The 19,106-nt window shown below is 53.2% G+C and overlaps 9 protein-coding genes across 9 annotated transcripts; 5 read left to right on the forward strand and 4 right to left on the reverse strand.

Moving 5' to 3' along the window:
* Positions 1-22: 22 nt before the first annotated feature.
* C7974DRAFT_394658 (eukaryotic translation initiation factor 5A) lies at positions 23-1,237 on the reverse strand. The gene is made up of 4 exons (XM_046141907.1): positions 1,105-1,237; positions 712-978; positions 521-653; positions 23-466 (listed from the first exon to the last, which is right to left on the reverse strand). Exons 1-4 carry the CDS (start codon positions 1,120-1,122, stop codon positions 402-404), a joined length of 483 nt encoding a protein of 160 aa, XP_045997289.1. The 5' UTR covers positions 1,123-1,237; the 3' UTR covers positions 23-401.
* Positions 1,238-1,352: 115 nt separating this feature from the next.
* Positions 1,353-3,634, forward strand: C7974DRAFT_188388 (Sac2 family protein). Its single transcript, XM_046136528.1, has 2 exons — positions 1,353-1,868; positions 1,918-3,634. The coding sequence occupies exons 1-2, from the start codon at positions 1,400-1,402 to the stop codon at positions 3,471-3,473; spliced, it is 2,025 nt and encodes a 674-aa protein (XP_045997290.1). The 5' UTR covers positions 1,353-1,399; the 3' UTR covers positions 3,474-3,634.
* Positions 3,635-5,933: 2,299 nt separating this feature from the next.
* C7974DRAFT_424551 (uncharacterized protein) lies at positions 5,934-7,664 on the reverse strand (the record flags this gene model as incomplete). The annotated part of the gene is made up of 3 exons (XM_046144433.1): positions 5,934-6,678; positions 7,081-7,258; positions 7,308-7,664. The coding sequence occupies 3 exons, from the start codon at positions 7,662-7,664 to the stop codon at positions 5,981-5,983; spliced, it is 1,233 nt and encodes a 410-aa protein (XP_045997291.1). The 3' UTR covers positions 5,934-5,980.
* Positions 7,665-8,071: 407 nt separating this feature from the next.
* Positions 8,072-9,202, reverse strand: C7974DRAFT_188417 (uncharacterized protein). The gene is made up of 2 exons (XM_046136532.1): positions 8,621-9,202; positions 8,072-8,570 (listed from the first exon to the last, which is right to left on the reverse strand). The coding sequence occupies exons 1-2, from the start codon at positions 8,979-8,981 to the stop codon at positions 8,140-8,142; spliced, it is 792 nt and encodes a 263-aa protein (XP_045997292.1). The 5' UTR covers positions 8,982-9,202; the 3' UTR covers positions 8,072-8,139.
* Positions 9,203-9,920: 718 nt separating this feature from the next.
* On the forward strand, positions 9,921-11,354 carry C7974DRAFT_188400 (uncharacterized protein). The gene is made up of 2 exons (XM_046136529.1): positions 9,921-10,242; positions 10,292-11,354. The coding sequence occupies exons 1-2, from the start codon at positions 10,135-10,137 to the stop codon at positions 11,141-11,143; spliced, it is 960 nt and encodes a 319-aa protein (XP_045997293.1). The 5' UTR covers positions 9,921-10,134; the 3' UTR covers positions 11,144-11,354.
* C7974DRAFT_188401 (uncharacterized protein) lies at positions 11,355-12,905 on the forward strand. The gene has a single exon (XM_046136530.1). It carries the CDS (start codon positions 11,523-11,525, stop codon positions 12,831-12,833), a length of 1,311 nt encoding a protein of 436 aa, XP_045997294.1. The 5' UTR covers positions 11,355-11,522; the 3' UTR covers positions 12,834-12,905.
* C7974DRAFT_188404 (chromatin modification-related protein EAF7-domain-containing protein) lies at positions 12,906-13,908 on the reverse strand. The gene is made up of 2 exons (XM_046136531.1): positions 13,696-13,908; positions 12,906-13,648 (listed from the first exon to the last, which is right to left on the reverse strand). Exons 1-2 carry the CDS (start codon positions 13,868-13,870, stop codon positions 12,978-12,980), a joined length of 846 nt encoding a protein of 281 aa, XP_045997295.1. The 5' UTR covers positions 13,871-13,908; the 3' UTR covers positions 12,906-12,977.
* A 112-nt stretch (positions 13,909-14,020) lies between these two features.
* On the forward strand, positions 14,021-17,021 carry C7974DRAFT_188435 (Spc98 family-domain-containing protein). Its single transcript, XM_046136533.1, has 2 exons — positions 14,021-14,146; positions 14,204-17,021. The coding sequence occupies exons 1-2, from the start codon at positions 14,026-14,028 to the stop codon at positions 16,849-16,851; spliced, it is 2,769 nt and encodes a 922-aa protein (XP_045997296.1). The 5' UTR covers positions 14,021-14,025; the 3' UTR covers positions 16,852-17,021.
* A 328-nt stretch (positions 17,022-17,349) lies between these two features.
* C7974DRAFT_376360 (uncharacterized protein) lies at positions 17,350-18,352 on the forward strand (the record flags this gene model as incomplete). Its single annotated transcript, XM_046140270.1, has 3 exons — positions 17,350-17,700; positions 17,759-18,031; positions 18,098-18,352. The coding sequence occupies 3 exons, from the start codon at positions 17,350-17,352 to the stop codon at positions 18,350-18,352; spliced, it is 879 nt and encodes a 292-aa protein (XP_045997297.1).
* Between the last annotated feature and the right edge of the window lie 754 nt (positions 18,353-19,106).

The following is a 19,106-nucleotide window of genomic DNA, read 5'->3' on the forward strand; positions in this document are numbered from 1 at the left end:
GCATGTTCAATCAAGGCCGAGGTTCCGCAAAGAAAGTCAAGTTCGACACGCTAGCGCTACTGTTTCCCACATTCACTCAGGCTCCAATTGAAAACCAGGCATTTGCCGTAACATCATCACCTTTTTATTCGTTTGTCGTAAGGGATATATCTAGGAAAGGGAAACATTTTCGTAAATAGTTTCCCACACATGGCAATGCAAGACCCCAAAATCCGTCCGTAAACCACAAGCATTGGGAACCATCAGCGCGGGTAAATCGCCCTGAGGAATGCCAGAGTAACCGCAGAAGATGCAGCTTCGCTCGAGGCTGTACATAGCCTCGAACAATCTGATTTCCGGTCGGAGCCCGTCGAAACTCCGCGACTTGCCCTCTGCCGACAGTCGATGTATCCAACGCTCATTTATTTGGGAGCCTCCTTGGCGTCAATGGCGGCCTCCTCACCCATGGCAGTGAGAACGATGACGCCTGTTTCGGGTTAGTGGCTGTGTACAGTGATTGTCCATGCGCAGTTTGACTCACTGGTGTCCTTGTTCTCGTCAACAAAGAGCTTGTTGATCTTGTCACCAACCTCACCATCGGGAAGCTTGACATCGTCCTTGGTGGAGCCATCGTCGGACATGAGGGAAAGGAAACCATCCTCAGAAACGTCGACCTGTAGTACGATGTAAGCCTTGGCATTTCCCCTCTCGAGGGAGCAGGGTTGCACTTACGAGGAGGTACTCCTGGCGGCGGACGTTGGGGACGTCCATGTTATGGGTGGAGGGGCAGAGCTCTTCAAGCTTCTTGGAGGTGAAGATGTCGATGGCGACCAAATGGACCTTGGCGTGACCGTGCTTGCCGGTCTTGGAGGTGGTCATCTCGACGATCTTGCAAGGGCGGTTCTTGATGCAGACGAAGCCGTTCTTCCTCAGAGCAGAGCACTGCATGGGGAAAGTGGTGGAGGCACCGGCATCGGCGCTCTCGAAGGTGTGCTCATGCTACGAATTGGAGTCAGCTTTGTGCTGAGGGAGCGCATTGTGAGCAGCGTGATGCCTGCGCGTAGCGAGCAGCGGCGAGCCGAAAAGGTGGGGTAGGGCCACATGCAGGCGCCTTGGGGAACGTACCTGCGCGTCGTCGGCCATGGTGATGAATGAAAGTCGTTTGCGACGGGTGAGGAAGAGGCTGTTGTTTGGTCGGGTGTCTGGGGTGGTGGGGTGGAAAAGGCGGACTTTAAGGATGAAGAGAAGTCTGCACGGGTGGATTTTGATTCGAGTCCTGAGGGGCAATCGCTAGCCGTTCCCATCGCCAAGAGCGGGCACCCCTGCGCGGTGAAACTATCGCCGGCTCCGTCCGCCAAGGAGGGCGACAGCTCCCGGCCTTCACCCTCCTCAATGCGCCCTTGAAGAGACGCGAAGCAACATGTGGGGACTGGACAGGTTATCGCAGTACTCGACGCCCGCGGGCACGCCACCCCCGCGACGGGACTCGTACTCGCCCGCTCGAAGGGGTTATCCAGGGCCGGGCCCACTGCCCATGAGACCTGGTTTGCAGCCTCGAACGTCATCCTTATCACTCGTCTCACCGGGCGCTTCGAACATGAGTTTGCCATCAACGGCACGCGGACCAAATGGTGCACAACTGCGCCGCCGCCCCACGGGCGGCATCTCCCCCAACGTTGCCGATCCAATGCAGGTGCTGGCATCTATCATGGGAGGACCGCCGAGGAAGCCCATCAGCACAAATGGCAATGGTGAGATTATACAGCATAAACCAGACGATCTGGATGCGGAGATCGACTTTGGGGAGCTTAGCCTCCATGAATTCGCAGAGGCCGTCGTTCAACAGGACACGTCTGTACATACATATAGCGCACAATCAGTTGAAGAATGTACGTCTTTGTCTTCTCTCCTCGTGCCCTGCGCTCATCGTGCCTGTAGATGACAAGGAGAGAGACAAGTTCGAGGACCTGCACCGGTCTATCATCGCGTGTGACGAAGTGTTGAAGTCTGTGGAAACGTACCTTACAAACTTCCAGGCAGACCTTGAGGCCGTCTCCGCTGAGATAGAGTCTCTGCAGAATCGTTCGGTAGCTCTGAATACGAAGCTCGAGAACAGGAAGACGGTCGAGAAGTTGCTAGGCCCTGCAGTTGAGGATATCAGCATATCGCCAGCTATTGTGCGCAAGATTGCGGAAGGACCGGTCGACGAGGCCTTCGTTCGTGCTCTAGCAGACATTGAGAAACGCTCCAAGATCGTCAACGCCAAATCCAAGGAGCAGCCTGACTTGGGAGCTCTCTCCGACATCAAACCTCTGCTTGACAATCTCACAAACCGTGCTGTTGAACGGATACGGGATTATATTGTCGCACAGATCAAAGCCATACGTTCGCCCTCCATCAACGCACAAATCATACAGCAACAGGCCTTTCTGAAGTACAAGGAACTGTACGCTTTCCTTTCAAGACATCAGCCTGAGTTGGCCCAACAGATCAGCCAGGCATACATCTTCACGATGCGCTGGTATTACCTGAACCATTTCACGCGGTATCGAACTTCCCTTGAAAAGCTCAAGGTGCACGCATTGGACAAGTACGACGTTCTCGGCGAGGATCCCAACACCAAGCGAGGTGGCACGCTACTTGGTCAGGCACGCAACGCGCCTTCCACGTACGACGCGTTCTCACTGGGGCGACGTCGAGATGCGTTGAAAAGCTCGTCTACAAATGCGCTCACATCTCATGTTGCGGAAGAAGAGAAGTCAGCGCACTACCTTGAAGTCCCCTTTCGAAGTTTCAACCTCGCACTGATAGACAACGCGTCATTCGAGTATACCTTCCTTTCGACCTACTTTGCGCCCTCACAAAACTTCCATGCAATCTCGCGCACCTTTACCGCAATATTCGAACCCACATTAGCAATGAGCCAAACTCTGACGAAGCAGCTGGTTGAGACGACAACAGACACTCTAGGGATACTGCTCTGTGTGCGACTGAACCAGCATTTTGCATTCGAGCTGCAAAGAAGGAAGGTGCCATCATTGGACGGCTACATCAATGCCACAAACATGCTTCTTTGGCCACGTTTCCAGCAGATCCTCGACATGCATTGTACGTCGTTGCAGAAACTCACCGCATCTTTACCAAACCGCCCAAGTACTGGCGCAGCACTGCTTGGTGGAAGTTCTGCTAGCGGAAATACCACAGCACCGACTCCGCTTACGCAAAGGTTTGCCAACTTACTGCACGGCATATTGGCGCTCTCATCAGAAGCGGGAGACGATGAACCAGTCAGCGTTTCCGTGGGCAGACTAAGAAGCGAGTATGAAGCATATCTCAACAAGTTTAGCAAAGCCATTAGCGACGCAAGGAAAAAGGAGAGATTTTTGTCCAACAACTACAGTCTTGTATGTACAATATTGGCGGACGTAGAGGGGCGATTGGGAGACGAGACCAAAGCGCACTTTGAGAAACTGCGAGACGCTCATGATAAGTAGCAGTCGCTTCAGCCAGAATTGTGGGATGGTTCACTCTGAATCAACCCTGTTGGTCGTCTGTGCATACAAGAACTTCCCACTCTACCTCTATGGTTAAAGTCGACGCTAAACTAGACTACAGCTCTGATTTTCCCCGTGCGCCTTCTACCTTGAGGATGTAAACATGTAGACTACCGTTCAGGCTTCTGTGGCGAAGTGTTACGATTGGGCGATGCCCCTGTCCTATGCGTAACCTCAGGTTTTAGCGATCTCTTTCAAGCTTTAGCGATCTCCTTCAGGATCAGCTGTCGTCTTACATCTCACATCTCACAGGGATATTCTCATGCCGAACCAACGCACACCAATGTACCGAGGCCGCGCACCGGGTTCCAGATCTATCTCTCATTTTGTGTCTGGGTTCGCTTCTGTAGGGCCATTCTGCGATCCCTGCAAGAAGGCGATCTCCGAGCCGGGAGCGAGCCATGAACGTCGTTTGCCGCCGCAGAGATTATCGAGCCGGGGGGGCTGCAAGCTCTGTCAACTATTCGCCAGATTGTAAGGAGAGCTTGCTGTTGATGGTTTCGCCATTGCTTATCGCGTGTGTAGAACAAAACCGTTCTACATGGACAGCTCAAGACCAAATCCGGATCAGTACGTCGCTGTATGGTCGTGTTTTGGAGGCATCGGGCTCGAATTCAAGGCACAAAGAAGCCGTACATATGCTATTCGTGGAGGGTCCAGTGGCTGGCTCATTTCCAATCGAATCCATGCCAACATAGACCATCATCTACATGCACGCATTGTCGACAAAGATAAAATCGATTGGGAAGTTGTCAAAGGCTGGCTCGTACACTGTCGAGTGAAACACTCGACTAGTTGTGGCCGCAAACAACCACTAGCTGTACCCAACCTTCAGGTCATCGATTGTTTCTCACGCAAGATAGTTCAGTTATCCGAGAGCCTTGGTTTCGCAGCACTGAGCTACTGTTGGGGACGCTCGAAAGAATCGCCACCCTTTAGTTCTCGACTACCAGCATATACGTCGCATGTCGTCGAGGATGCTATTGTAGTTACCCGAAAGCTTGGCCTTGACTATCTCTGGGTTGATCGACATTGTATCGATCAATCTGATCCAAGCACCAAGCACGCGCTCATCCAACGTATGGATCAAATATACAACAATGCAGCCATTACCATCATTGATGCTGCAGGGCCCACCCCGGGAAACGGACTTCCTGGCGTCACCAAAAAGGGACGGCGCCCGCAAGAGAGTGTATATTACAGAGGGCAAAAGCTGATCTCTATCCCCAACATGCCACATGTTGTAGCCTCGAGCAAGTGGGGAAGTCGAGGTTGGACCTACCAGGAAGGGCTACTTTCACGTCGACGCCTCGTATTCACAGAAACCCAAGTTTACTTCCAATGCCTCGAACAGCACTTTTGCGAGAGTCTCGTTTGGCCCATGGAGAAGGTCAGCCGAACATACCAACTTGAAGCTAAGGCATTGATGAAGCACACTCAAGCCTTCCCGCCACAAGGCGTAGGGACCCTTCAGAATCACATCTATAAGCGTATTCAAGAATATCTGCGAAGGAGTCTTTTCCATGACTCGGACATTCTGTACGCATTCACGGGCATTTTACATCACTTTCTTCGCAGAGAGGAACCTATCTATCACATCTGGGGGGTTCCTTTCAAAGTGTACAGTGCAATTGGCAAAGAATCTGTCGAAGACAACTTTCTATCTGCCTTGCTCTGGCTGCCAAGTTCCGACTGGAAAAGTCGTAGGCTTTCTCGGAGGGCCGAATTTCCGTCCTGGAGTTGGACAGGCTGGAGAGGTATTGCTGGGATCGAGCCAGGCCATGAAGTGGCAACGACCTGCAATGTCGTCAAGAATGTGACGGTTAACATACGAAGGGAGGGAGATGAGCTGGTCAGCGTGGCTGATTACGTTGCACAGCTGCAGGCCGATGACTACAATCTGTACCGATACAGCACCGGTTTACACGTAGTGGGGTGGGTGACTTACGTCAGGCTCATCCAATATCTTCAGTTGAGCCGCAGCAACAGTGATCTTAGCGATCGCAAACCTACGTCAACTGTCGATGTCCTAGACGAGTCTGCACGACACAAACTCTGCCAAGCTACCATCATGACGCACTATTCAGACGGCCGACCAATTCCGAGCCCAGAGCACTTGTACCGCAAGATATGGCCAGTGCTACTCTACTTTGGCCATTCCGGTGTTATGCACGGCATCATTCTCAGAGAAGTTGACGGTATAGTGTACGAGAAACTTGGTGTTCTTTCACATCTCAAGGTCGACCCCCGGCCTGACTCTTCATTCCAGGATTCAGATCACCACTATCTGCTCAAGAGAGACTATGGTCCACCGCATAAGCCCCTGAAGTTGTACTGTGAGCGTAAAAGTATCATATTTAATTGACAGCTCTGCCATCTTTTCTATGCACGATGGTAGCATTCTACACTTCTCCAAAGACCCGATCGTGACTTTGACCAAACTCCTCTCAGACAGGTTCGGCCCCTTGCTGACTCCAAATCACGCAGCCGTTCTCGAACTCAAGCTCCATCTTGAACTCAATCTCCCAGAACTCGAAAACAGACTTGAACACGCGCGGTAAGAGCGAATGCGCATTTCTCCAGTGCACCCTGATGCAAGGCTGACCTTCATGCTTACTCGCATATCGGACATAGCAGCGGGCGAAATACAGGATCCAGATTATCTGTTCTGCGACAGTGTACTTATCGAATTGTCGAGTAGTGACCAGCTTCTGATAACGAGCCAATTCTTCGGCATCGGCGAGCGAAATATACTTCTTATGCGCAGCAGAGAGCAGGGCTAAGACGAAAATGAAGCAATATTCAGTGGGTGAATTGAGTGGTGGGAATTTGCGTTCGTCTTGTATGATCGAGATGCATGGTTGGAACTCGTCCAGTCTCTTGGACATGAGTCCCGTGGCTTCTTGTCGTATTCGTTTGCAGGTGGCAAGAAGCGCGACTGGGGGTACCGCGTAGTGGAGTGAGAGCATGCTCTCTCCAGTATCTCGAGCTTTTGATGCACCAGAACCGTGGATATATTGTTCTGGGGCGTGGCGCGTGAGCGTTTTCGTGATTATTGTGAGTGGCAACTGCTCGTAGATAATGATACGCAGCTCTTTTGGCAGTTCCAGGAATCGAAAGGAGAGTTGATCACCCATGCCGAAAGCTGCGCGTTGGTCAGACAAAAATAAATTGGAAAGGTATGGAGTAGTAGAAGTTCCCAAACATGCGTGTTAATACAGTCAATCGGAGACCTTTGAGACCCTCTTTTTGGTGAACCATAGTCCAAGACCTTCAACGGCCGACGCTATAACATTTCCTCCGCAACCCTAAAATATGCCCAGTGATACTCCAAGTTTGGTAGTCAATAGACAACCTATAGAGGATCGATTCCCGAGTGCATTCTTACCCAAGCCTCTTCTCCACCACTAACGACTTTAACGACGCCAGTCTATATCGCGTTCTGATGACCAGGAAGGAAGGCCGACTTGATCGTCTTCAAAAGGCACCCGGCATGCCACCTTCATTTGCATTAGAACAATACCAAAAGATCGCTCATAACTCATACTAGTCAAACATGTAGAACTGTTCACTGGAACCGAGTTAACTGAGATCCCCGTCGACTGTACGTTGAGGAGGCAACCGGTTCGCTGCGAGTGCATGGTCGTGTAGTTGCAGAGCCTCAGAAGGCGATCAACGACGAGGTCGGCGAACGACTCGGGCATCCACACGTCTAAATAGAACGCCTGTATCGTCCAGTCACTTTCCGTGCATGCCGAAGCAAGGAGAACTTACCGGTGGAGAGAGTTGTGTTTGGTCCGACAAGTTGTACGCTTCGTCCCTATGGGTACAGATGAATATGACGGCAACAGACATCTCGCCATCTTGGAGATAGCGAGAGAGCTGGGTGTGTGTACCATTAAAAGTCGGCTGATGAGCCATCATCGAGGCCTTGATGTACGGTTCAGCTTCGGCGTTGATGAGTTTGCACGTAGCCAAGAGTGCGGTTTGAAATGTTGCGAGTTCCAGGTGCATGCTTTTATTGGGCCTGCTTGCAACCAAGAAGAGGGATTCTGTGGTGACAGGTAGGCATTCGTATACCTTGAGTCGAAGCTCCTTCGGAAGGTCGAGGAAGCGGAAAGGCTGGACCATGGTCGCGACCGGCGATCAATGTCGCAAGATGTCGGTTGGGAGAAAAAAGTGAGCGAGCTCAGAGTGAAAGTGAGCACCGTTTGTTCCAATACGCTGCGTCGTCACGTGCACGTGCCCACCAGCGTGGCTTAAGGTTACCTAGGTAACTCGGGAGAGTACCTTCACTGACCTAACCTAATACTTCCATAGACTAGCTGAGACAGCTGCAGCAGTACTCCACTCCGCTACATACTCGATGTGGCCAGCGTGATGATACACAACCGCGACATGCGACCTTGCCTAGATAGAAAGCAAGTGCAATATCATGATGCTTCGCATTCGGTACTGAGGGGGATATAAGTGTTCCAAGTTCCATTTGAGGGAGCGCATCGTGTACCTACTCCATCATCTGTGATTAGCATGAACGTTCGCAATGCTGCGCAATCAAATTCAACGAAATTAAGCGGAGATCAATATCGTCTACGTACTTAAGACACTAAACGTCAGCGTCAGGCACAGCATTCGCCCTCGCCCAATCCTTGATGTGATCAAAGTTCCTACACACATGCTCGCTCTCATAATCCGGCCAGTAGCCGCCCATACCCTGCTTACCCTCCTCTTCGGTCGGATGAAACGTGAAAACATTCACATCGGAAAGACACATGAGGTTGATTCTCAGGATCTCGATGCAGTGGTCCAAATGAGCGCGCACCTTCTCCGGTGGGTCGTTGGTGTCGCTCCATGAGATTTTCTGGTAGTGGTCTGGGTATGTGCTCATGCGTAGAAGGTTGAGGCAGTGCAGCTGGTGGAAGACTTCAATGCCAACGCGGTACCCGGTTTCGCCGGTGGTAGGGTCGGTGACTTGCATTGCGTCATCTGGCTTTTTGAGTTTGGGAAAATCGGTCTTGGAGACCATCTGGTCAGGCACTGTGATGTGTAAGCAAGTCGCCTCTGCAATGATTGAGATTGACACCTACGATATGCGATATCCATCCATGCGTTCTCTACGTCATCTGTAGTGCCAACATACTTGCTTGAGTTAAGCGGTTTTGATAGCGAGTACTTGACGTGTGAGTACTCGACTTCGTGCATGGCAGGCGAGAAGATGTCGAATTGGTCCATGAGTTTGGCTGCCGAATGGCCTGAGCTATCTTTTTGGCTCATGACAGCACATATCAGACTGAGCATAGAAAGTGTGAATATGAACAGATTGAAAAGTGTTAGGTAGACATAATTTCGCCGCCGCGTTGTCTCGGGGTCCTTGAGGTAGGATGTGTTCAGAAAGGCGGCGTTTTCATAGTCGTCATTCGAGGAGGCAGCAAGTGTTTGTTTCTCCATGTTTGTAGTATCTGAGTCGTGATATTTGCTGTGAAGGAGAGTGATTAAAGAGTATTATTGTTATTGTTGTTGTAAGTCGACCTGCGAGCTATGCGTTCAACGCAGAATGATGAAGGAAGCCTGAGATTCAACAACGAAAGAATGTTGCGCCTGGCAGACTGCAATCGAACAGGAAATACGGGGTGATCGCGCCGTGTGGCGTTTGTCTTCAGGCAATTGCCAGGGCATATGGTCTTCCTGAGGCAACAATAAGCGTATGCGACGACGCCAACCCACGACAAGCAACTGACAAGCCTTCTGCGACGCTTCGAGCGGGCTTTGTATCATGTTGTCGTTGGTTATTGTAGTGTTTGGGTTTCGAGATCCGCGCTAAGCCAAGTCTTGGGGTTTACAGTCCTTCACCACTGTTTCAGCTTGGCGATCGAACAAAAGTGGGGCCGTTTTCACGACATGACACAACTTGTGTAAGATAGGACGAGCCAGTGATGGTGTACGTGACTTATGTACGCGCTGAATTTTGCCGTCACTGTGTCGTGGTCCGTATTTCTGCTGCATGTGCGGACGCGGGCTGCTAAACCGCTGGGTACACAACCAATGGTATTGGCGCTCAAACTTCGACATGTTTCGTGCGTCAGCTTCAAGTTGAACATAGCGCTGAGGATATGGAAGTGATGGTATTGCCGCGCCGGAATAGCACGGGGCATTCTACTGGGTGTTTGACGCAAGCACAGCTAATGTTCGGTTGTTCCGGAAATGTCAATGTCGGGTGGGTGCCATCAGTGCCGTGTCGAGAGTGGAGATGGAATTTCATATGCCGCATCTTGCGCCTCCACTTCCGAACGTGAAATCGCGCGCTTGATCAGGAACGTGGCTCGTGTGGCAGGATTGGTAGCGCCTTTCATGCCGCAGTCCATGCGATGTCTCAGGAATCCAGGTTTCGTCGGTTCGCGCAAGCATCGAAGCGAAGGACACTGGGTAGGTGGTCACCCCATATAAGGTGGGTGTGTTCCAGAAAATATGTTGGCAAGCGTTGAACGTGCTCATTCCTTCTCAGACCTTCTCAGCCTGTTTCATCTTTACCATCTGCTGGCAGACCATTCCATTCATTCAAGGATACAACTGTTATAACTGTCAAATTTACAGCTTATTAAACATGAGATTTACCGCACTTACCCTATTGGCACTTGGTGCCTCGGCCACCGCATACGTCGTTAATGACAAGAAGATCGTGGCTGATAATGCTGTTGAGGCACGTGTAGCAGTAAGTCAATCACCACTCTACCTCGCGGCACCCGACTAACAGCCAGCAGGGAAGCGGCCCAGTCCGCGCATCCGCTCTCGTAGCTGCTATGCAAGCCCGCGACCCAGAGCCCCACCACAAGGGTAAAGGTCGCAAGAACAACAAGCGCGAGGTTGAGATTGAGGTCCGCGAGCCTCACCACAAGGGCAAGGGCCGCAAGAACAACAAGCGCGAACTTGAGATTGAGGTCCGCGAGCCCCATCACAAGGGCAAGGGCCGTAAGAACAACAAGCGTGACGAGGCCGATGAGACCGAGGTCGATGAGGACGAGGCCGACGAGGTGACCAAGCGCGAGCCTCACCACAAGGGCAAGGGCCGTAAGGGTAACAACAAGCGCGAGGTCGAAGTTGAGGCTCGTGAGCCCCATCACAAGGGCAAGGGCCGCAAGAACAACAAGCGCGAGGTCGAAGTTGAGGCTCGTGAGCCCCACCACAAGGGCAAGGGCCGCAAGAACAACAAGCGCGAGGTTGAGGTTGAGGCCCGCCAGACTTTCGACCAGGCTGCCGATGATGCTCACTGGGCTGACCTTCACACCCGTGACGCTGAGATCGAGGCCCGCGAGCCCCACCACAAGGGCAAGGGCCGCAAGAACAACAAGCGCGAGGTTGAGGTTGAGGCCCGCCAGACTTTCGACCAGGCTGCCGATGATGCTCACTGGGCCGACCTTCACACCCGTGACGCTGAGGTCGAGGCCCGCGAGCCCCACCACAAGGGTAAGGGCCGCAAGGGCAACAACAAGCGCCAGACCTTCGACCAGGCTGCTGATGACGCTCACTGGGCTGACCTCCACACCCGTGACGCTGAGATCGAGGCCCGCGAGCCTCACCACAAGGGCAAGGGTGGCAAGAAGGGCAACAACTAATGGTTGTCGTTGATGAGACGGCTCTGACTGCAGTGCAGTCATGGTCTGAGATGAAATAGGGTGCAGTGGCCAGAGAGAGAGTGTTGTTATAGTTGCGCTTGGAATTCTACCTGTAAATTGTACATGGCCATTAGCCCAAGCTCTAATGAATGATTTTTTGTACTACAACGTGGCGGACGAGTCGAGAGAAGTGACTACTTGAGCGTGCGGGTTCGCCGTTCGCAGCTTGTGATTGTCGTAGGCGTGTTTGAAGCTGGTCACACCTCAGTGACTAGGGGGTTGAATGTGTTTGTGCATAGCATTCAATTATCAATTGAACATAATGCGCACCGCATGAGCAGGGACTTCTTGCGTCTATGCCTACCTCAATAGTTTGATCATGGACACCCTGCCTCGAGAGCTTTTTGATGCAGTCTTGCAGCAGCTTGCCGACTACAGTTTCCCTGAAAGCGCACGGTTTCCCGTGCTTGATGATACGTCGCGACAAGCAATTCTGACTGCACGATTAGTTGGCCACTGCTTTTGCAGTTCAAAGAAGCTCAATGACCTCTTCATCATGGTGCTGGAGGAGACGCCGTTCATGTGGTGTCGCGATCAACAACCGAAACTGGTAGAGGTGTCGCGATCGAGGCTGGCCAGTCAAATGACAACATTGTCACTCTGTGGCATGAACCTGGACCCGTGGCATCATGGGGATGGTTTGAATCTGCTGTCACGCTCACGAATAGCAGCCATCTTTCCGAAGACTCTCACAAATGTGCTACGGAGATTTGTCTCCGTCAAGCACTTTCGATACTATCCGGTATCGCCGAAATCGTTTCGCGAACCCTGGCCGGGTTGCAAATCCGTACTCGATGCTGGCCCTAGAGCGCAATGGGGCTATCCTCCCGACGATGATTTGACTCACTCCTGGCTGAGTCAACAACATAGCCCATCTTGGATTTGCGGCGAAACGGTGGCCAATATTGAGGACGCAGGCCTAGCTTTGGAGAGCATTACATTTCCTCTTTTTGGTAACAGAGCGTCATATTGCGGTATTCAAGCAGCCTACTTCCCTTCAGCATTGAAGCGCCTCACAATCTCGTTGACGGATCGTTTCAACGAGGTTGCCGTGTTTGAGCCATGGCTGGACGCCCTTAGGAATCTCACGTTCCTTGAAGTGGCGATCTCGAGGAACCCCGAAAGCTTACAGCCTTGGAACTCTTTCGCTATTTGTCGGCATTTGACTAACAAGACAATTATTACTCCTCGTCAGCAGCTTCCACGGTTGGTTGAGCTACGAATTATGGCAGACAATCAAATCTGCTTTAGCGAACGGGATTTACTTCTAGGCTTGAGCTTGTTTCCCAATATGCAAAAGCTTGGACTTGCGCATATCTTGATCAAGTCGCAGTTCAATGACGCGTCTTCGTGGGAGGGCTTTGTCAAGCAGTTGATCCCGATGAACTTGAGGCGGTTGTGGCTGCTGGATCCACGCAATCTCTGCATCAATGATTACATGGGTCCTGGTGGGCACTACAAAATGGTGAAGTACAGAGCCAATGATAGTTTTAGGGCTGTGGCGAATGAGGTCCGACTGATCGACACCAACTCGATATGGGTGGAGGGCTTGGAGCCACCAAAGAGACGGAACTTTGATTATCCTGGATTTGCCATCTTTGAACAGACTTCTGGAGAAAGGCCTCTGTAGAATAGAGCTGCAAAAATGCCATTTCGGGTACTTTCAGTATGAGACTGTGTTCGGGCCCTGCTTTGCCCGGATCATACCGAAGGTTGTGATACTGATTACAGGATCCAGACTGCTCTTAGATCCAGCGAATGTGGGAGCTCAGCTTCAACGCTTTCTTGTTCGCCTAGGCGCAGGCTTCGCCTTTGTTCGATTCGTTCGTCGCGTTGTTGGGGCACTGTCTTCTTCTTCCTCTTCTTCAGACTCGGAACTAGAGTCGTCATCGTCCTCTTCCTCGTTCTCTTCATCCTCTTCAGAGTCCGAGGGAGACTGGGCCTTGGTGTTCTTGGCAGCGGCGCCAGCTTTTACGCCCTTCCCACCCTTGACAGTTGATCTACTGGCTCTTGTGCTCTTCTTCGGTGGCGGTGTTGCCTCGGCCACACTTTCATCTTTAGTCGAATGCACGCCATCCGGCACGTCTTTGAGCAAGCCGAGGCGTGGCATGTACAGTGCTTTCTGGTCCTCAATGGGTACCATAGGCGGGGACGAGGCGACAGATGATCCAGAGTCGTGGAAGCGTGACTGCCAGATCATCTCGCCAAATTCGCGTTCAGGAAGCTCAAAGTCGGGAAAGTCGCCAGCTTCCCCGCGATTGTTCGGATCGGGGCTGTCTGCGAAGATGAACTCATTTTCGCGCGCATCGAGCGTCTCGAGGTCATAAAGCTGGTCCAGCTTCTTCCAGATGCCGGGTATGCGTGTGTGCGGGGCCTTTTCAGACGCGAAGCCGTGGGAGGTCATGTCGTTGTGGATCGAGATCATACGGAAGTGCTTGTGTAGGCCTGTGACGTCAATCGACATGCTCAGCATAGGCTCGGGGGATGCCTACCGGTGGGCTTCCACTTCATCATGCTCTTCAGCAGCTGGATCTCCTGCTCGTCTTCCCATGGGTCGTTGAGCAGCTCGTCCTGCGACAGCGTGTTCGGGGCCTGTGGCGTTCCCGGCTGTCCATCGCCAAGCGGCGTTGATGCTGCGCTCGCCTTCGCCTTCTTCCGCGGCGGCATTATGGCTGGTGTTTGTTGATGGAGCTGAACAAGTCGTGGAATGGGAAGGGTGACGCGCTGCAGGCACACTGAAGCTAGATGTGCAGGGATGTCGTAGGGCTGAACCAATGCTTTCCGCGGCAAGCCCCACCCTCGTTCTGACCACCGTCCAGACAATGGACGACGACGATGCTGCATACAACCCGTTCTCGAGCAGTCACGTGTGGAACCAGACAGCGAGCAATGATGGACTGGGCACTCACGAGTCAGCGCTCTTCGCCCCCGTAGAGCTAGACAGTAGGTTCAGTCGCGTCGACTGTGCGTAAACGCGTCGCCGTGTCTGACCATGTCCAGTAAACTCCATAAGATTCGACCACCCGTATGCCCCCAAACATGATCTCGATCGCGAACTGCGACTGCCCGACTTGGACACATTCGACTTCGGCCCCTTGCCGGAGCTCGACAGCCTCGATGAGTCCAGCATCGCCATCGACACTCCACCACTCGAGCCGGAGGAGGACATCTGGGAGGTCGCTCTCGAACTAGGACCAGCAAATAAGGATGTCTTATTCTACACATGGGAAAGCTTTGAGAAGGGCGAACACATTGCTAGTGGCACTCCCTATGTCAGCGAACACGGTCCCAAAGCATTTGATGCTGCACTTGCTCATGACACCGCCAAGTTGCCGGCTGGCAGGGTCATCAGATCGAACATCCTTATCCAGTCGCTGTGGAATCTTGGCCTCGGTCGCTCGTCCATTCTCTTCCAATTCAACTACACGCTCAAGAGCTTCGAACCTACTATCGCAGATGGACGCCCCTCAGGAACCAGTCTGCTTGCAGCCCAGAGCCTAATAGGCCGCTTCGTGCATATTGGCAATACCTTTTTGTATCTCAGAGCCTTCGTCGAACGAACATTCACTTCAGCCAAGTCCATTCCAGCACGAGTTGCCCTTGCCACGTCAATTTCGAGCCTTCTTGAGACGCTGGAAAGTCATCTGGGTGGCCAATCAAGGAAAATATCATCCTTGCTTCAGCTACAGCGGCTATTCGCACGGCCTCGCGAGATACTGATACATGTCGCACGAATGACAGACTCGGTCAAGCATGCGAAGACCAATGAGCAGCTGGCGTCCATTCTCCATCACCGCATACTCGAGGTTGAAGAGAGTGACGGGTACCTGAGGCAGATATCAGGCAATATTCTGAGCCATGTTGCGGAACCTACTCTGCATCTGATTGGAGAGTGGATTGGTATTAGAGAAGAGCAGGGGCCGTTGCCGATCCACCAGAGAGGCAGTTTCGTGTCGGTCGAGGATGACACACCGGAGCAAGGTCCTCTGGAGTACGTCTACCAATCAGAGATGATGCCGAGATTCATCACTCCAGAGGATGGTAATCTCATCTTTGACACAGGCAACAGTCTGCGCTTCCTAAAGACGCAGCATCTGGATCATCCGCTTTCCAACTTGGACAAATTCGACGTACAGGCCCCAGAGTTGGAGTGGGGCTTTGCGTGGCAAGACATCGAATCCGTCGCAACGAAGGCCAAGATCTACGAGGAAGCGCTTCGCTCAACAATCCTTGAGCTCACTCAGAAGAAAGAAGCCGCAAGACCAAAGTCCTCACGCTCCTTTGATGTACCGACAAATCGCCCTGCAGACCAGCACAGCTCAGATCTCGAAAGTTACTTCGAAAAGTCTATAAAGGAGATGAACGCCCAGCCTGGGCTTTTCAAGAGAGGGTTGCCAGATGATCTCCACAACCTCCTCGAGGACATCCTCGCCCATCAGATGAAGCCCGACTCCAACACATTTGCCCCGCCTCTATCTATCACATCTGCACTGTCATTCCGCCCGCTCATCACTGCTCAGGCAAAGCTGGTCAATGCAGCAACCCTCCGCCTCTTTTTTCGGGCTCATCAGCTACGGCATCACCTGTCTCTACAACGACAATATCACCTCCTTGGCGATGGCGTTTTCTCCTCGCTTCTGGCTTCTGCTTTGTTCGACCCCGATCGCGAAAGCGCAGAACGTCACAAGGGCAAGATGCGCAGCGGTGTACAGATGGGACTGCAGCTTGGCTCGCGCACAGCCTGGCCCCCAGCAAGCTCCGAACTTCGTCTTGCTCTTCGTGGTGTCTTAAGTGAAAGCTACTACACTTCTGCCCTCTACCGATCCAGCCTTGCAGCAGACCTGGCCCCCGCGGCCAGCACTACCATAACCGGCAGAGACACGGACTCACTTCCGGGGCAGCTCAACTTTGCGATTCGCAATCTTACCGAAGCCGAACAGACTCTTGTCATGGATCCCGACGCGCTTCCAGCACTGGACTTCCTACGCCTGCAGTATGTGCCACCCCCGCCTCTCCATCTGGTCCTCACGACTGCTTCTCTCGACAAATACGACACCATTTTCAAGTCGTTACTCCGCCTTGCGCGTACCCTCTTCGTCGTCTCCCATCTCCCTCGCCAGTACGCAAACCTCACAGCCTGCAAGTTCAGGAGCGAAGCTCACCACTTCGTGACTACGTACACAAACTACGTCTTCCAGAGTGGTATTGCAGAGCACTGGGACGAATTCGAGGACTTTGTGTTCACGCTGGAAAGGAAGCTCGATGAAGAAGACAAGGCCGGGGAGCTGGGCGTGCGGGTTACAGAGGGTGTATCGACGCTCAGAGATGCGCACGAAAAGTGTTTGGACAGCATCATGTTCTCCCTGCTTCTCCGGCGCCGACAGCGCAAGGTCGTTGCATTGGTGGATGAGATCTTCGAGTTTGTGCTGGCTTTCGCCAAGCTCCAGAGGAGCGAAGCGAATGGCGATGAGGGAAGCGCGACAGTCGAGGAGCTGTACGCTAAGCTCAGGGGCAAGATCAGGGTGTTCCTGAGCGTCTGCCGAGGGCTGACGGGCAAGAAGGGCTATGGGCAGAAGGGCACGACTGAAGAGAATAGCATTGAGAGGCTGGTCGTGGCGATGGAGATGAACGGGTACTTTGCAAGCTGAGAAGAGAGTTGCGTCAAGCTAGCAAAGAATTTAACATGAGAATGTTGTTCTATGACAAGGGAAATCCACTCAAATTTGAGTCTGCTCTTCTCTCCTGTCGGCTGTGGGGCTGGAGAAACTGTCGTCTGAAAACACCCTACGACGGACAGAAGACGCTGGTGTGACAACCTACCTGGCACAAAGTTGAGAAGCGAACGCGAAACTGCTTTCTCAGAGCGACGAAAACTCTCAAGATGACCTGGCTCCATGGTTTACAGAGATTGTGCGTCCCACGCTTCTCTGCAGCAGAACGTTCGCTATGTTTACACAGATCCATTGAAATGACACCTTGGCCCACTCTCATGCAGTCAGTGTTCCAAGGCTCACAGGGGTGAGGAGTCTCGCAGCCACCGCGCTAACCACGCATAGATTACAGCAAACAGTGAAAGACTGGGCGCTACTTAAAGCCACGCAGCAGACTTCCACTTCGCACAAACACACCGAACCCAACCCGCACCAATGCAGCCCTTCCGCTTCCTCGACCTCCCCAAGGAGCTCCGCCTGATGGTCTACGAGCACCTCCCCAGCACGAAGTCGCACGTGACCCAGCACAAGGCACCCACGGCCTGCACAATGCACCGCACCACGTTCGCTACGGGCATCCTCGCCTCGTGCAAGTTCGTCAAAGCCGAGGCGGAGCCCTTCTTCACAAAGGCCCTGAAGACGTGCGTGCTGCGCATCACAAACCCGCTGGTCCTCTTCAACATCCCGCCGTCCACGCGCTCGCACAGCACGTTCGCGCACTTCCTGCTCTCGGACCGCGCGGAGAAGTACGTGCCGGAGAGCAGCTTCCACCCGCAGGCGGAGGTGGTACGTGGTGCCGTCCTGTGCCTCCCCGTATAGATGCTTTGATAACGCTGATCTGCAGTTCATGAACAAGTGGGTAGCCCTGTTCAACGCAACGCGCGCCTACAGGCCGGGCGACGGGCTGGGCAAGCTCGGGGTCTACGTCGCGCTCGCCTTCAGCAAGAATGGCCGGCGCGGGTGCAGAAAAGTGCGCGTCTCGAGACCCGTGCATGAGTGCGTGGACTGCAGGCGCAATCAGTCTGCCGCGGACAGGGTGCGGGGGTGTCGGGCGCAGGCGGAGGAGGCGATGGAGTTGGTGTTCTTCTTTGAGTTTATGGAGGGGGGCGACGGGAAGGTGCGGCGCAGGGGGGGGGAGGGCTTCGTGAGGGTGTCCGGGTAGAGGGATGTGTACACTGTACAGTACACTGTACACATGTACTCTGCCTTTCTTCCAGCAGTGACAAATTGCGACTCCAGCATTTCACTAGCAGACAAATTGTCTCTGAAAAGTCACATCGTACGCAAACACGAAATCTCATCTGTTTCGAACAGCATCTCAACCTGTTCTCGTTCCCTGTGTGATAATGCCGGTCCGTGTGACCACACTCACCCATCGTCCCCCGCCGACCCCAGCGCCCGTGAATCTTCTACCATGCAGCGTGCCCCGTCTGCGTAACCGCCACGCCACCCGAAACCCTAGCCATCCCACGCACCACACCCCCTCAACGCATGGCAGAACAGGAGACGAACTGAATCCTCTATCTACCTTGAGCAGCGACTGTGTCTATGAAGCAGTATGTGTATGTACCGCGAAACCACAACACAGCTTACAACCCTTGTCTGCCCACGAGACGTCCGCTCACGAGGCGAGAACTCGGGAACTCGAGAACATACACACCATCCCGCAGCGTCCGCAAGTCGCAAGTCGCAAGTCGCAAGTCCCAGGTACCTAATATACACTAACCCAGCGTCCAACGGCAGCGACGTGGCGCATGCCATCCTCACCCCGTGTGTCGCGCCATAGGCTGCGCGGACGCGGGGGGTCGCGGATGCAGAAGGCGTGCATATGCTGCTGGGCAGAGTTGTTGCAATACATACGTATCTAAGTACATACTGGGTTGCACTCTGCTTGCATCCAACAAGGCACATTGCATCTCCGGATGCATGTGATACATGGCCTCGTCAACAAACACGACCGGCGTAGCATTGAACAGCCGTGGTCTCGCAACCCAGTCGCCGTCCAACGAGCCCCCGGTCTAGGTACCTGGACTTCCGTTTTACTTTTGCTTTTGCCGGGCGCTGGGGCGGTGCCTGGACGCCGTGCCTGGACGCCGTGCGTGCTGGAGAACGGGACTGCATGGGTAGCATGGCACTGCATGGGTACAGTAACACAGCACTGCACGTCGCTAGCTGCTTTGGGCCTGTTGGGC

Source organism: Boeremia exigua, assembly GCF_020726555.1.
Source record: "Boeremia exigua strain MPI-SDFR-AT-0100 chromosome Unknown C7974scaffold_6, whole genome shotgun sequence".
Classification (NCBI taxonomy): domain Eukaryota; kingdom Fungi; phylum Ascomycota; class Dothideomycetes; order Pleosporales; family Didymellaceae; genus Boeremia; species Boeremia exigua.